Genomic DNA, 17,241 nt, shown 5'->3' on the forward strand with positions numbered 1-17,241 from the left:
ACCTTCCCGGTATATGAGGCGTGACACAGGTGCTCAAAGCAGATCTGGCCTCAGTAGTGAGTGATTATTTCCCGCAGGGTGGCAGTTGCTCTAGGGCTTATATGAATGTTACTACATGTAGAAAGTTGGCCACATCATCCTAACACTGGTTAATAATGTTCAAGAGGAGACAGGTAGACAGAGTGCTATGGCGATTGTAGGCTTTGTGTGCTGCAGAAAAGCTAACCGAGGTCTCCTGGTTAACTCTGGTGAACTGTGCTTGGTAAGGACTTTAAAACTCCCTAATCTATAACTTCCTCCAGGCAGCTCTGAGTACCTCAGCTCAATCTCAGTACCAGTCCTTTATCCCTCTGGCCCTGGATATGTATTCATGGCAATGCTATAATTCACTGATTTTTCCTCTTAACTTGCCTTTGCCCAAATGTTGCCTTTTGTCTCACATCCTTTTGTGTGTACCTGCGAGGTCTTTCCAATGAGCTACCTGGAAAGCAGGGACCTGGGTCAACTCAGTGAACCTGATAAACATCTCCAGGGCATGCTGGGAGGGGTGCTGGAGGGCCTTCTTTGACTAAACACATTTCTCCAGCCAGACTTTCTTGGTGCCTGAAATTGCTACTATTAGAGCACTTTAGCTGGCTAATGACAAAGAAAGCTCCTATTAGAATGCTCATTTAAGGATACTGAAACGTTATTGGCCATTAGCACACTCTTTTGAATTAGCATATCATATAAGCCAGTCAATCACCTAGAAAGCTTTGGAGAAATGGGACTTCAGTTTAGGGAGGCTCTGCAGTTAAACGAACAAACCAACCAACCAACCAACCAACCACCTATAAAAGTTCTATATCTTGTGTAAAGTCAAGCCTTACCCTCAGCCTCCTTTCAAAAGCTGAAACGTTGCCTTTGTTTTGCTCCTTCCTCTGCCGCCACTCGATGAGGTTTGCACTGTGCTCTCCGGGCAATGAGATGTTGCATTTGCCCAGGGTAGGGTTGACTGCCCCTGCCAGGATGTGGGGCTCTGAGCTGAGGCCGATCTCCATCCCGCTGGCAAAAGTGACACGCAGGGAACCATCTGGACTCACCCGATAGGTACTTTGAGTATTTTCTGTAGACAGAATAGCAAAGGAGGAAGAGGGGGAAAGAAGGGAAGAGCAGGAAGCAGAAAAGAGACAGGTTTAGTTTTAGGAGGCACGTCTGGGAAGGGATAAGCAGGTGGGGTGCTGTGGTCCTATCTGCCTTCTGGGCTAGACTACCGCTCTGACAGGCAAACGTGTTCCCTATCCATTTGGGTCTTGTTATTTTCACAGCTGGAGTATCTGTTTTTTGGATAAAAGACTCTTGTCTAACACTGCAGGCCGTTTTTGTTTTTTTCTTTTTTTCATTTTTAAAGAATTCCCTCCCTCACTGACTTGTTGGATCAATCTCCTCAGTTTGATATGCTGGGAGCTAGAATGAGAAGAGTATGAAGTTCAACTTAGCACCTTACCACCTGGGGCCACCATCACAGTTGCCGTACTCCACAAAATACCACTAACAAAAGTTAGTGTACTCTTTTAGAGTGTCTGGCGTCTCCACCTAACAACAGAATGAGGTCTTAATGACAGGGCAGAGAGAAAGCAATTTCTCTTTGTGCACTTCTCCTCTAGCTTCTAAGACATTCCAAATCCTATCTCCCTTCCTTCCTTTCTTCTTCTGTTCTTCCTTACTTTTGTGTCTTCAAATATAATGAGTTTTTAATTCTCTCATTTCACTTATATTCTTGCTTGGTGTGCACCCTAAGATTTTCCTTTTCTTCACCCGTGTTGGCATTGATCTAGAATGCTAAGCTCAGCTGGAGCCCAGGCTCCATTTATTTAATATAACATAGCCAGACCCTGAAAGACCTTTGCAAACAGCTGGGTACTGGGAAATAAGTTGATAGCAGAGCAGACTTGGCAGGGATTGAACCTCATGACTCCCACAGAGATGTGCCCAAAGTTGATATGAGAACTTGTAAAAGGCGTGAATTTTGTCTGTGTTTCAACTTCCATGGCTGGAAAACAGGAAGAGTACATCTTCTCAGCTAGAGGTGAATTCTGTTTATGAATGGTGTACACAGATTTCAAGGTGGATGTTGAGATAGGGGCTGTTACAGTCAGATATCGTTGGAAACAATCTTACCTTGTTTTAAAATATATATGGTACTAGTTGCCGTCAAGTTGGTTGACATGAGGACATTTTCACGGTTGGAAGTATCTAGCTCCACTTTTGTCAGCTTCTCCAGGTCACTGTGGAAGCTGCTGACCTCTCCAGTGGGAAACGTTGCATTGGTCAGATGTCCCTCGGGGTCATACCTGAGGAATGTAACCAATCCCAGCTTTGAAGCATCTCGGCAGTGATAACAGGCCTTTGCAAAATAAAAATCACTTGGCAGCTAATACAGTTTAACTTTGAGTGATAACAAGTATCATTAACCTTGTTCAATAAGAAGAAAAAGGTCAGAGAGATGATTAATCAAACGAAGGTATTTTTTGCAGCTTCTGAATTCTTGATGACTTCCTTGAGCTGTGCTGTTTTACAGAAAAAATATATCTGGTAATGAATCACCAGGGTGGAACACTGATTTATGAATCATGTCCTGCTGTGTGCAATGTTGCACGGAGGCCTCCGTTTGCAATTTGGGTCGATCCCATTAGATGTGATGGATTACAAAACCCAGCAGAGGGTGCTGTTGTCAAAGCAAAAGAAGGTACAAAAGAGCCCTCAAAGGCTGAGAAGCCAATATACTGACTTTGGGTTATGATGGGAAAATTATAATTTGCTGCTGTTTAAGTTGCCAAATTTGAAATGAATGAATCATTCTTCCAACAAAATGAACAGGCACAGAGGATAATGGAAACATGTTCATTAAAACATTCTGGAGCCCCCTGATCTTGATGTCACTTAAATTTTAAAAATCTTTTTAGGGTATAGTACATAATGTTTTGTAATTTGTCTATATGAATAAGAGACAAAAAATAATTACCTGGGATAATAGGCTATAACCTATATCTAGAAATATAGTCTAGGGAGTTTACTTTTACCCCCCCCCCCCAAAAAAATCAGGATTATTGGCAATCTCACTGTCCTCCAAATGAAAACTGCTTCCCTGAAGGCTTTTGATGTGGAGCTGTTCTTTTATTGCCAATAGAACCGTGAAAAATAAACACTTCATTAAAAGTAAAGACATGCACTTGGAAACCCATTACTGTTTTCTTTTCAAGTTGCAAATTACAAAATATTTAAGCACTTTTATTTGCCTTTTAAAATGTTAAATGATTATATTCTTTTTACCCAAAATGAGCAGGATTCAGCCTGGACACAATGGTAGAGACTGGCTGTACTACTCCCTCCCCCAACAATTACACAAAGTGGCACAGTAATTCAGTATTAATCCATTATATTCTAAAGAACTCAGCCTGGGTAGTTGCTCAAATTTTAATAACTATACCAGCCTTTGGAAGGCTTGGGAAGAGCAGTTGGACTGTACTTTATAGGGCAGACTTGAACTTGAGCCTATACATAATGCCACCTAAAGTTCAGTTCTGCATATACATGTGTGTGTGTGCACACACACATATACACTATCAGTTAAAACAGTCACATATGTGAATAGAATGAATCAAATAGGTTATTGACATCACAGACATGCCTAGCCTTAGATGTTAAATTGGGTCTCTCCTTTCTTTAAAGGGATTTCAGTCAAAATGGTTGGCACAGTGCTACTATGCAGCTAAGGACTCATTATCAAAGAAAGACTGAAGAGTGCTGTTTGTTCCTGGGGTTAATGGCAAAATCCTTCCCTCTGCAAAGACTGCCCATGTTCTGCCTGCTGTGGGGCTCTGTAGCTACAAGAAGCAGGCCCCTGGCAAGTACGGAGCATAGGAAGGCTCGAATACCCACTTTAGCCCCAACCTTGTCTGTTTGGTCTTCCTTCCAGGGGAGGAAAACAATTATCCAGCCTTTTTAAGAAAAAAGTAATTAATTTATTTTTTTGAGACAGTCTTGCTCTGTCACCCAGGCTGGAGTGCAGTGGTGTGATCTCGGCTTACTGCAACCTCCACCACCCGGGTTCAAGCAATTCTCGTGCCCTAGCCTCCTTGAGTAGCTGGGATTACAAACGAGTACCACTACATCTGGCTAATTTTTGTATTTTTAGTAGAGATGTGTTTTCACCATGTTGGCCAGACTGGTATCCAACTCCCGGCCTCATGTGATCCCCCTGCCTCAGCCTCCCAAAGTGCTGGTATTACAGGCGTGAGCCACCACACCCGGCCCACTGTCCAGCCATTATTCTCCCAAGGTAGAGGAGGCAGGAGTGTGCAGGCAGTAGACAGAAGGAAGCTGCTGCATGCCTTTCTTATCAGGGGAACTGTGGCCCCAACAACCTGGATTATGCAGGTACTTCCTCTCTGTTCCACATTCGGCACCAGCAACTTTGCCTCATTGGTTTCCCTTTCCTGATTTCTTTTCTTTTCTTTCTTTTTTTTTTTTTTTTTACAATAGTAAAACTTTTTTTTTTTAAATTATACTTTAAGTTTTAGGGTACATGTGCACAACGTGCAGGTTAGTTACATATGTATACATGTGCCATGTTGGTGTGCTGCACCCATTAACTTGTCATTTAACATTAGGTATATCTCCTAATGCTATCCCTCCCCTCTCCCCCCACCCCACAACAGGCCCCGGTGTGTGATGTTCCCCTTCCGGTGTCCATGTGTTCTCATTGTTCAATTCCCACCTATGAGTGAGAACATGCAGTGTTTGTTTTTTTTTTTTTTTTTTTTTTTTTTTTTTTTTTTGAGACGGAGTCTCGCTCTGTCGCCCAGGCTGGAGTGCAGTGGCACAATCTCGGCTCACTGCAACCTCCTCCTCCCGGGTTCACGCCATTCTCCTGCCTCAGCCTCTCCAAGTAGCTGGGACTACAGGCGCCCGCCACCACGCCCGGCTAATTTTTTTTTTGTATTTTTTGTAGAGACGGGGTTTCACCGTGGTCTCGATCTCCTGACCTCGTGATCCGCCCACTTCGGCCTCCCAAAGTGCTGGGATTACAAGCGTGAGCCACCGCGCCCGGCCAGTGTTTGTTTTTTTGTCCTTGCGATAGTTTGCTGAGAATGATGGTTTCCAGCTTCATCCATGTCCCTACAAAGGACATGAATTCATCCTTTTTTATGGCTGCATAGTATTCCATGGTGTCTATGTGCCACATTTTCTTAATCCAGCCTATCATTGTTGGACATTTGGGTTGGTTCCAAGTCTTTGCTATTGTGAATAGTGCCGCAATAAACATACATGTGCATGTGTCTTTATAGCAGCATGATTTATAGTCCTTTGGGTATATACCCAGTAATGGGACGGCTGGGTCAAATGGTATTTCTAATTCTAGATCCCTGAGGAATCGCCACACTGACTTCCACAATGGTTGAACTAGTTTACAGTCCCACCAACAGTGTAAAAGTGTTCCTGTTTCTCCAAATTCAACAACCCTTCATGCTAAAAACTCTCAATAAATTAGGTATTGATGGGATGTATCTCAAAATAATAAGAGCTATCTATGACAACCCCACAGCAAATATCATACTGAATGGGCAAAAACTGGAAGCATTCCCTTTGAAAACTGGCATAAGACAGAGATGCCCTCTCTCACCACTCCTATTCAACATAGTGTTGGAAGTTCTGGCCAGGGGAATCAGGCAGGAGAAGGAAATAAAGGGTATTCAATTAGGAAAAGAGGAAGTCAAATTGTCCCTGTTTGCAGATGACATGATTGTATATCTAGAAAACCCCATCGTCTCAGCCCCAAATCTCTTTAAGCTGATAAGCAACTTCAGCAAAGTCTCAGGATACAAAATCAATGTGCAAAAATCACAAGCATTCTTATACACCAGTAACAGACAAACAGAGAGCCAAATCGTTAGTGAACTCCCATTCACAGTTGCTTCAAAGAGAATAAAATACCTAGGAATCCAACTTACAAGGGATGTGAAGGACCTCTTCAAGGAGAGCTACAAACCACTGCTCAATGAAATAAAAGAGGATACAAACAAATGGAAGAACGTTCCATGCTCATGGGTAGGAAGAATCAATATCATGAAAATGGCCATAGTGCCCAAGATAATTTATAGATTCAATGCCATCCCCATCAAGCTACCAATGACTTTCTTCACAGAATTGGAAAAAAACTACTTTAAAGTTCATATGGAACCAAAAAAGAGCCTGCATCGCCAAGTCAATCCTAAGCCAAAAGAACAAAGCTGGAGGCATCAGGCTACCTGACTTCAAACTATACTACAAGGCTACAGTAACCAAAACAGCATGGTACTGGTACCAAAACAGACATATAGACCAATGGAACAGAACAGAGCCCTCAGAAATAATGCTGCATATCTACAGCTATCTGTATCTGATCTTTGACAAACCTGACAAAAACAAGAAATGGGGAAAGGATTCCCTATTTAGTAAATGGTGATGGGAAAACTGGCTAGCCATATGTAGAAAGCTGAAACTGGATCCCTTCCTTACATCTTATACAAAAATTAATTCAAGATGGATTAAAGACTTACATGTTAGACCTAAAACCATAAAAACCCTAGAAGAAAACCTAGGCAATACCATTCAGGACATAGGCATGGGCAAGGACTTCATGTCTAAACCACCAAAAGCAATGGCAACAAAAGCCAAAATTGACAAATGGGATCGAATTAAACTAAAGAGCTTCTGCACAGCAAAAGAAACTACCATCAGAGTGAACAGGCAACCTACAGAATGGGAGAACATTTTTGCAATCTACTCATCTGACAAAGGGCTAATATCCAGAATCTACAATGAATTCCAACAAATTTACAAGAAAAAAACAACCCCATCAACAAGTGGGCGAAGGATATGAACAGACACTTCTCAAAAGAAGACATTTATGCAGCCAAAAGACACATGAAAAAATGTTCATCATCACTGGCCTTTCCTGATTTCTAAAGGGATTCCTCAACCCTTGGCAAGCTCACTCTATCATTCCTCCGGGAAAGCTGATCTTAGATGCTGTGGATGCAGGTTCCACACGGACTTTCCAGCTTGGGGGCAGTTTCCTTCAGTCACACAGCCCCTTGTTTTAAGGGAAGATCTCATATAAAGTTAAGAGCAGTGGTTGCATCCACTCATCAGAACAAGATGACAAGATCAGATACCAATTGGGCCGTCCGTGCATAGGGGTACAAGGGTCAGAATTCCCAATGAACCTTTGCAGTGACCTGTGGCTAAATCTGGTTTCCTAGTCCACCCACCCAAACACCTTTTCAGCTAAGTTATTGGTGGTCTTTGTCTGATAAACATTTTAAAGCTTATTTCCAAGAGCACAGACATATTCCTACATATTTTGTACCCATCCCTCCACCCCATATTGACAGTAGTATATTCAGAGAGGCAAGTTAAAGATTCCTAGATAAGACTGTAATTACCCAGATAGATTTAGCTGGGAGACTACTTCGTGTATGTGTGTGTGTGTGTGTGTGTGCACGTGTGTGTGTGTTTTCTGGTGAAGGAGGCAATGGTGTTGGGAATAAGATATTTCCCATGGGCCTGTCCAGTTGTTGGGTAGCTGGAAAGTTATATTGCCTCATTTCCTTTCTGTGGCCAGAGAGGCCAATGAAAGTGTATATTTGACTGTAACTCCATGGTAAACAAAGCACCCCAACTCCAACACACTCACATACCCCAATTCTGCTAGTCACAGTAAAGCAATCACATTTAATGGTATCTGCAGGGTGGTGTCTCCGATGCTCAATATGGCCCTGGATCAAAACATACAGACCCCACCTCTCTTCTGTTGGGTCATTTCCAAAGGAAGAACAATAGGCAGATGTACACATCAGTGGGTAATTCCTACAACTTTGGAAAGATAGCTCAAAGTGGATAAGAAATAGAGGGAGACTTTGATTTCCTATAGCTTACTTGAGTTTTTTTTTTGTCATCACAGGGGAATGCATCTTTCCAGACTGAGTGTCGAAGAAACAAGTTTAATCAAAATCTCTTCTGCTGTGTGTTTCCCTTTGGTGCCTCCATCCTTTGGTGCAGAGATACAAGCCGATATGCTCCAACTAATCCCCTCAGGCCACAGCATGGGAGCAAACCCACCCTCTTTGCATGGAGGGCACAGCACTCACCTAACCAGGCTGCAAATTATAGCTGTTGAATTGTGCCATCAGGAAATGACAGTTCCCTTCATAGCCATCAGAAGTGGATTTGGTAAGAGGAGATTTGATATCAAATTGTCCCTCGCTGTCCTGATTTTACAGAGTTCCACTGTGATGGTCCCAGAGGGCACCAGACAGTTAAGTATAGAGTACACTCACCCTTTTCCTCAGCACTGTCATAGGCTGTGTGCATGTGCACTTGAGTGTGTGTGTGTGTGCACACATGTGCACCCCAGTAGAGCAAAGGAAACATTTGTAAAGAAAATTCAGAATCCATTCTTGTCCTTGAGAAGCATATAGTTTAGTTGGAGAGACGATATTTACGCATGATTAAAAATATATTTGGCCTGGTATTTTCTCATAAGGGATAGCTTGCCCTTTCCTTTGAGGACAATTTAAGCCAGAGTTAAACTGTTCAAGGTAAAACTAGAGGCTCCCACACCTTTGCTTTTAAAAAAATTGCAGATAATAGAAGAGAAATTCATTACTTACTCTTTTAAAGGAAATATGAAAGAGTCAGACCCTCTTTACACTTTCCTGTGAGAGAGCTGACCAACCTAATAAGAATTCTTTAGGAAATATGGGATTCCCCTTTCCTCACCAATAAATTCCTTTGGCTTCCTATGATTCAGTTCCAAGTTCATAATGTCCTTCTATCTTCATTTGTCCTTCATTCAATAAATATCAGAGTCTTGTGCTAGGGACCAGGGATACAGTGCTGAATGAAATTCACAGTCTAGTAGGGTAGATAAGATATGCACACAAGTAACTCTAATGCCAGAATATTGCCATGTATTTCTGTAAAGAAGAAACTGTAGAATCTCAGAAGAGGCAAAGGTCATTTCCAGCTGGGCTGAGCAGAATGGGAGGAGGAAGAGCAGAAGCAGGTGGTGTTTGAATCCTAGAAGGTAGGTAGAGATTGGGGAGGGGAGGAAGGCATTCCAAATAGAGGTATGAAGAAAGGCACGCTGACTGACGGGATGTCTACTGGGGGAACAGCATTGCTGGAGCACAAGGTTCCTCTAGGATGGTAGTGAGAGATAAGGGCTTATACAATAAAGAAGCATAGACAGTTTTACAAGGGGATAAAAGGATGATCCAAACAGTGTTTTGGTGGCAATGAGTCTTGGAAGGGGAGGCAAGGACCAGGGAGAACTGTTAGGAGGCTGCAGACTCAGTTCATATAAGAGAAGATGCTGGTCTGTTGCCTTCGTTAAATATATTGTGATTGCCTATCATTCGGATTTGTCTTCCCCACTAGACTGTACAGCTCTCACATCTTTAGAGGGAGGACACAGTGTCTCATTCATTTTTATATTCTCCGTGTCTGGAACAGAGTAGATTCTCACTCCATGTACTTGTTGAATGAGTATAAATAGGATGCTGCCAGTGAAAAAAAAGGATGGGGGTGGATATGAGAGCCAATGTGGTTATAGAACAGACAGAACCATCGATAGTGCTTCTGGGAGGGCACACTCAGGTTACACAGATGTGCTATGGAGTTCAGCAAAACTTCCCTACCAGCCTCTGTTACTTCTGTTCACTCCGTCTTTATTTCGGTTCTTCCCAGAAATACCCACGATAATTCTGTTTTACCCACTCTTGATCCTTATCAAGGGCATAAAGCACAAGGAGAGGTGACTGAGCAAGGGTGTCAACTCTCTATTTCTAAAGACCTGAAGGAACAGTCAACATTTCTATGTTCTTGTTTAATTGAAATCATTCACCCGCCTGGAGGCATGGGGCTGAACTATACAATGCCTTAGTTCCTTTTCTACTCTGGGATTCTAGAAGGCATTGGAAATGTCGCATGTGTTTAGAATGACTGATTATTACATAAGCATTTCTGCATGGGAATCACATCCTATCCCCAGGCAAATATCTCACCCAGAGACATGGATTGTTTATCTTGCCCCCTACCCCTTCTGATCTTATAAGGGAGAAGGGGGAATCTGTCATTAGCCATCCATGATAAAACTGGGCATTTGTAAAACAGTCTAGAAGATACCCAGAGATATTATGAAGGCTTCTCCAACCTGTCAGTGGGTGGTGTTTTTGTTTGTTTGTTTGTTAGTTTTTTGTTTTCTTGATGGGAGGAGAGGATGTGTTAATAAAGTCTGAAAACAGAGAATGCAGAAGACGAAGGATCAAGAGATCATGTAAATGGAGCGGCTCCTTCGAGTGGGAGGGCTTCCCACAAAGGGCAAGGGGTCTGAGGAACTGTCAACTCAGAAGGGACCAGCAGCAGTGACAAGACTGATGCTTTGGCCTTAGTCTGGGACCTTTTCAGTTTAGTAGAGCAGAAGCCTTTGCCAGGGAAACAAGCAAGGGCATCCTGGCTACTCTTGCAGCCTTGTGGAGAAAGGCTTGTCTGCTGTGCGAGTTACTAGGCCCCTCCCTCAGATCTCAGCTGCTGCAGGGTTATTACAATTAGGAGCCTACCCGTGCCGCCTCAGGCCAGTATTCCTGCCTTGACAATCAATCACTCCCTTGTTAGCTGTTTCTCTGTGGTCAGCTTCCCCCCCCCCCCCCCCCGACACTTGGGACACTCATGGGCAGTGATGCATCAAATACTAACACTTGGGGTGTGCAATTTTGATCCTGGTCCAAGTCAAATGGAAGTATGAAAATTAGTGAACTATATAAACGACATCACACTACATAATGAAAGCCCATGCACTACCACTACACAAGATGCATTTTAAAATCCCATTTGGATTATCCACTGTTCAGGGTCATCTATGTCATTTTTCCTCCTGATAGCTGCAGATAATAGAAAGTTGAATGGATTACTGACTGGGCTACCTTTACACTGCAGTCCTCCATCCTGCCAAATTTCACTTCTGTTTCTTTCTGTTTCTCTCACGCTCCTCTCAGAGCAGAATTTATATTTCCACCTTTGCAAACAATTTGTCCCCTTGTCCACATAAAGAAGCCTCCCTTTTACCTCAGGGAATTACTTTTAGGAGGGCCTGGTATCAGTGGTATAGCAGCCTTCTACCGACCTTAGCACTGCTCTGACCCTGACTAGAAGAGTAGGTCAAATGCTGTGTTCTCCAACTTCAGAAGGACAAGAGAAAACTTCTTGAAGGAGCGCTCAGAACTAGCCAAAGGACTAGAGGACAAAAGTGAAAAAAGTCAGATATTGTATAAAGACTGTAGGAGGAATTAGTCACATTATGAAGGTCGGAAAGTTGCTCATTTCTGTTTACAGGCAAGAAGGGACAGGAGCTGTGTTTTGTTAAGGACTGCTGCTCAGCACCAGAATAGACTGCTTCAGGAGAAGAGGTACCTTCTCCTTTCAACAGATGCTATTTGACCAAGAGGGTTTCAGTATAATTCTGGCTGGAGTCAAGAAGGTGGGAGAAAGAACGAATGGTTATTCAGCCTCCCTTTTCATCTCCTGGTGCTACCTATTCCTCTTTTACTGCTACTTGAGGGGAAACTTTCTAGGCCCTCTAGACTCTGTATGGTCACTCTCGTAAGCCCACATGATCCGCTGTTTTCTGTTATCCTGACTCTGGATAAGCCAACTAGTATGTGAATGGGCAAGTTACTTCCCTATTCTGGGTTTCAGTTTCTTCATTTGTAAAATGACATCTAATGTCTCTTTGTGGCCATAAAATTTCATGACTACCCCCATGTGGATGTCTGTGTTTCCCATAGCGTAGTGGCTCGAGATTAGTCACTCAACAATGATGTTAGTTGATACCTTTTCACTCACTGTTGGCCAAATCCTGGTAACAGGCCTGGACCCCATTCACCGTGAGAATCTTGCCTACCACACAGTGCCTGCATCAATGTGATGCCAGTGGAAAACAGGCACGCAAATTGATATGACAACAAAATTATCTTCTCTCTTCAGCATCATCAATTTTCCCCTCTATATTGGATCATTTTTATCAGTATACAAATATGCTGTTATTTCTCTCACTTAAAAACCTCTTCTGTTTACTGTTTCTCCTCCAGCTCTAATTTCTCTGCTCCTCTTGCAATGTTGTGCAACCATCACCACCACTTCTAGAACATTTCTATCACCCTCAAAATAAACCCCATATGAATTAACAGTCACTCCCCATTCATTCTTCTCCCCAGCTCTTGGCAACTACTAATCTATTTTCTGTCTTTATGGATTTGCCTCTTCTAGACATCTCATATAAATGGAATCAGAAGGGTCCTTTGTTTCTGGATTCTTTCACTGAGCATAATGTTTCTGAGGTTCATCCACATTGTAGCATGTATCAGAACTTCATTTCTTTTTATGGCTGAATACTATTTCATGACATGGATATATCACATTTTGTTTGTCTTCTCACCACTTGATAGGCATTTGAGTTGTTTATACTTCTCAGCTATTATAAATAATGTTGCTATGAACGTTTGTGTATCCATTCTCTCTTAAGAGAATATTCTACTCAGGCTTTGGTCCCCCATGTGTCACAGCGCCTGCTCTTCACAGTGCTAAATCAAATGGTCAATTCTAAGTCCTCGTCTTACTCATCGGGAGTATTTGGCACAGCGGCTCACTCTTTCCTCCTGGAATCACCTGTTTTATTTGGTGCTATGGTCCAAATTTGTCCCCCCAGATTCAAATATTGAGACTGAATTGCCGATGTGATAGTACTAAGAGGTGAGGCCTTTAGGAGGTGATTAGGTCATGTTGTCTCTGCCTTCATGAATGCAATTAGCAATCTTACAAAAGAGCTGGAGAGAACCAGCTAGGTCCCTTTTCACTGTCCCCCTTCTGTCACATAAGGACTCAGCAGGCAGTGCCATTTTGGAAGCAGAGAGTAGCCCTCACCAGACACTGACTCTGCTGGCATCTTGACCTTGGACTTCCCAACCTCCAGAACTGTGAAAAATAAATTTCTGTTCTTTATTAATTACCCAGTATAAGGTATTTTGTTATAGCAGCACAAACAGATTAACACAGTTGGCTTTCAGGACATTCCACTCTCCTAGTTTTCTTTCCACTTCACTGGCCTTTCCTTCTCAGTGTCTTTTGCTGGTTCATCTTCATAACCTCAATTCTTTTCTTTTTTCTTTTTTTCTTTTTTTGAAACAGAGTTTCGCTCTTGTTGCCCAGGCTGGAGTGCAGTGGCGCCATCTCAGCTCACTGCAACCTCCACCTCCTGGGTTCAAGTGATTCTCCTGCCTCAGGCCTCCCGAGTAGCTCGGATTACAGGTACCCGCCACCACACCCAGATAATTTTTTGTATTTTTAGTAGAGACAGGGTTTCATCATGTTGGCCAGGTTAGTCTCGAACTCCTGACCTCAGGTGATCCACCCGCCTCGGCCTCCCAAAGTGCAGGGATTACTGGTGTGAGCAACTGTGCCTGGCCCATATCTTCAATTCTAAACATGGAGTGCTTCATGGTCAGTCTTCAGATCTCTTTTCTTCATTGTCTATACTCACTTTCATGGAGAGATCTCATCCCGTCTCATGGTTTTAAATACAATCTAAACAGTAGTACATCTCAAATTTCACTCTCCACCCTCTCCCCTCAATTCTAGACTCATATACCCAATTGTCTACCTGATATTTTCACTTAGATGCCTAACTAACTAAATTGATCATATCCCAAACTGAATTCCCAGTCTCCCACCTCACAACCTTCCAGTATAATATGTTCCTTGTATAGTCTTCCCCTCTTGGTAAATGAAAACCAGTTGCTCAGGCCAAAAACTTTGGAGGTATCTCCGACCCCTCTTTCTCCCACACTCAATACTCAATCTTTCTGTAAGTCCTGATAGCTCTACTGACAAAATATATTCAGAATTTTAGCACCTCTTACTGGCCCAACTCCCTGGTCCAAGTCATCATCTTTTGCCTGCATTATTGCAACAGTTTCTCCTGCTTCCCAGTTAGGTTCCCCTGTTTCCACTACACAGTCCATTTTTAATACAGAGTGATTTTTTAAAAAATGAAAGCCAGCTTATAGCATTTCTTTACTCAAAACTCTCCAGTGGCTCCACTTCTTAGAGTAAAATTCAAAGTCTTTACAGTGGCCTACAAGGCCCTACATGAAGTAGTTCTGGTTACTTAACTGATTTCATGTCCTCATTAACCTTACTCATTCCACTTCCATCACAATGGCTGCCTTACTCTTCCTTGAATGTGTCAGGCTTGCTCCTGCTGCAGGGCATTTATACTTGCTCTTCCCTTTGCCTGGAATACCCCTCATACCACCCCCCACCCCCGGATATTCATATGGCTTACTCTCATCTCCTACAGATCTTTATGCAAAAGTCACCTTCTTGGTGAGGCCTTTCCCGTCCACCCAATCTGAAACAAAAACCTCTTCTGCTCCACCCACTTGATCTCCCTTACTTTACTAGATTTTTCTCCATAGAACTTATCACCATTTGAAATTGTATACATCTTCCTCATCTTCCTCCAGTACAAGTTCCATAAAAGAGTAGGGATTTTTATCTGTTTTATTCATAGCTATATCCCCAGCACCTAGAACATTGTATGGTATGTAGTAGGTGCTCATGTATTTGTTGAATAAATACATGAATGGTTGAACTGGTTCTTTGGAAAACTAGTTAATACTTCAGCCATTTCTTGCTGGGGGACTGAATTCCACCATTAGCTTTCAAAATAGTTGTTTGCCTAATTTCAGCTGCAGTGTGATCTGGCTTGAGTTTTTAAAAAAGACATTAAAACTTCTCATTAGAAATTTAATCTTTTCTAAGGGTAGTATATTTAAAAACACAGGCTCTTGCTGGTTGAATCCTGGGTATTTATGTGAATCAGGACAAGTTAACTATTTTGTCCTTCAGTTTTCTCATCCATAAAGTGGGCATACTTAGGGGCACCTATCTCATGTTGTTATTATGGGGATCAAATAAAGTCGCATATGTAAATTACTTAGCCCAGTACCTGGCACTTAGTAAATCTTTAGCTAACCGTAGCTTTTATTACTCTTATTAAGATGTAAGAGAATTACTTTCAAAAAATAGAGGAACACTTGCAACAGAAACAACTGAATACATTTTTCTAAGTGAAACTAAAATAGCTGTCTGGCTCTTTTGTATAGATGATGGCATTTCTTTGGAAAATGATCCAAAACTTGAAGGCCAATTGTTTTGTCCCTTTCTTAAGAGGCTTTCATGGGACTGGACATATTCTCTATATCCTCCCAAAATAGTCACGCTTGGAACCCCTTATACTTTAACATCTCCACTTCTCACATTCTTCAACTTTGATGCCATTCCAGACTCTGAATTCAGATTCCATGGATTAGCTCACTCAGTATACTGGTAAAAAACTCAGCAATTCCTTTTGTGGGGAAAATGCTTCCCGAGTGCCAACAGACCAGCTTTCTAGATGGGCTTACTTGCAAACAAGGTCATCCATGCCTTAAAAGGCAAGGACAATGGTCTCTATTACCATGTTACGGCACCCCCTAGTAGCTTGCTGTCAGACGCACTTTGTGTCAGTTCCCCATTAAACAAAGTTATCACGGTTCCAGTCTATAAATGCCAAAATGTGCTGGATTATTCAACTTGTGCAGGGACCCTGAGGAAGCCCAATCCCATACAGAGCATTTGGCTCTTCATTTTACAGAAGCAGCCAATGGAATGGAGCCTCTCCTATTCAGCATTTGCCCCACCTAATTCTTCCCTTGCCTTCCAGGGTCCGCTTCTTATATTTGAACTTCTCTCTTACCTCCCACAGCAACTTATACTGAGTTGGGCTGGGCTGGGCACACATTCATTTATTCATTCATTAAACCCCACAGGGCTCAATAAATAGTTGTTAAGTCACGCTGCTTCTTTGCTGCTTTAGAACTATAGTTGTGTTATTTAAATGAAATTGTACCTTATCTTCCCAGGGATGTTGTAAATTTCTTGAGTACTTGTACTTCTACCTCATTCCTGTCTCCTGCAGTGCCACACTTGAGTCTTCCTTGATGCAGTGTATGTTTTTATTATTATGCTCTGCAAACTGCTCTGGAAAAATGGGTCTGAACTCTAGGAATTAGGTAAAATTTTCTCCTTGACTTCTCATTTTTTTAAATGGTGGTTGTTAGGAGAAAACAGCATGCAACACTCAGCAATTACTAAGGCATTTTCCCAGGATAATACAATCTCAAATAAAAACCTAACAAAGCCCACGCCAAGAATTAGAAACTTACTCATAAACGGTTGTCCATCCATTTTCGTTACTTTTGGTAGCCAGAAGCCCTGTGTTTCCTGGATAGGTCATCAAGGCCAGATTATAGCCTTGGGCTGACACTCTTTTCAGGACTCCATTGCTGCTTATAGTCAGCCAGTATACTTGTCCGCCAGGCACCACAAGCCACAGGGGCATTCCGCCTGCATCACGGCGAATGTGCACCGAATTGCCATTGCTGCTGGTAATTGCGCCCAAGTCACCTTCAGAATTGTAGGTGAAGTTATAAACATAGTCCCTTGTTATCAAGTTCAGGGTGTGTAGGTGGGTTCCATTTACAGTGAACTGGTACAGTTCCTGGTCAGCGGGTGAAGCAATCTCATAAAGGTTCATGTCATTCAGGTGGGCTTGGTTCCTGCTGATGGTACGAATTCGAACATTTCCGAGGTCTGCCACATAGAGGGTACCATCAGGCGACACTGCTAAGGAGGAAGGGGCTTTCATCTTTGCATCTTTGGCATAGCCACCATCACCTGTGGGAGAAATACTCTGATTTTAACAATTGGCATCATAAGCATTTACATGAACATACCACAGACATAAAGCTCTGTGCATCAAGAATCATTTTAAAAGAAACAGTGAACCAACATTCTCTGTATTCCCTCCCTGAAAAATATGAAGCCTATTATTCAAAAGATTATAATTCTTGAGTCAGTACCACTGCAGACAAACAGTAAGATGTAATTATCTCGGTTACACCAATTTTGTGAAATCCTCAATCCTGCTGTTCGGAATCTATTGTATTGTAAGATACAAGAACTGCAAATAATGATAGCTACACAAAATTTGGCTGGAAATCTGTGAGAGTTATGCCTGTCAATTCTTTCAGGATCTGTTTCAGGACTTTCCAGTCC

General features: G+C 42.4%; 1 protein-coding gene across 2 annotated transcripts in view; it reads right to left on the reverse strand.

Moving 5' to 3' along the window:
• The window catches only part of TENM1 (teneurin transmembrane protein 1), an 815,747-nt gene that overhangs the window by 24,950 nt on the left and 773,556 nt on the right, over positions 1 to 17,241 (reverse strand). For both annotated transcript variants that reach the window (XM_055269101.2, XM_055269106.2), the window contains 3 exons: positions 16,350 to 16,860; positions 2,161 to 2,333; positions 870 to 1,105 (listed from right to left, as the gene is read on the reverse strand). In XM_055269101.2, coding sequence (XP_055125076.1) covers positions 870 to 1,105; positions 2,161 to 2,333; positions 16,350 to 16,860 — 920 coding nt within the window. The remainder of the gene's footprint in view (positions 1 to 869; positions 1,106 to 2,160; positions 2,334 to 16,349; positions 16,861 to 17,241) is intronic.

This window comes from Symphalangus syndactylus, chromosome X (genome assembly GCF_028878055.3).
Source record: "Symphalangus syndactylus isolate Jambi chromosome X, NHGRI_mSymSyn1-v2.1_pri, whole genome shotgun sequence".
Lineage (NCBI taxonomy): Eukaryota > Metazoa > Chordata > Mammalia > Primates > Hylobatidae > Symphalangus > Symphalangus syndactylus.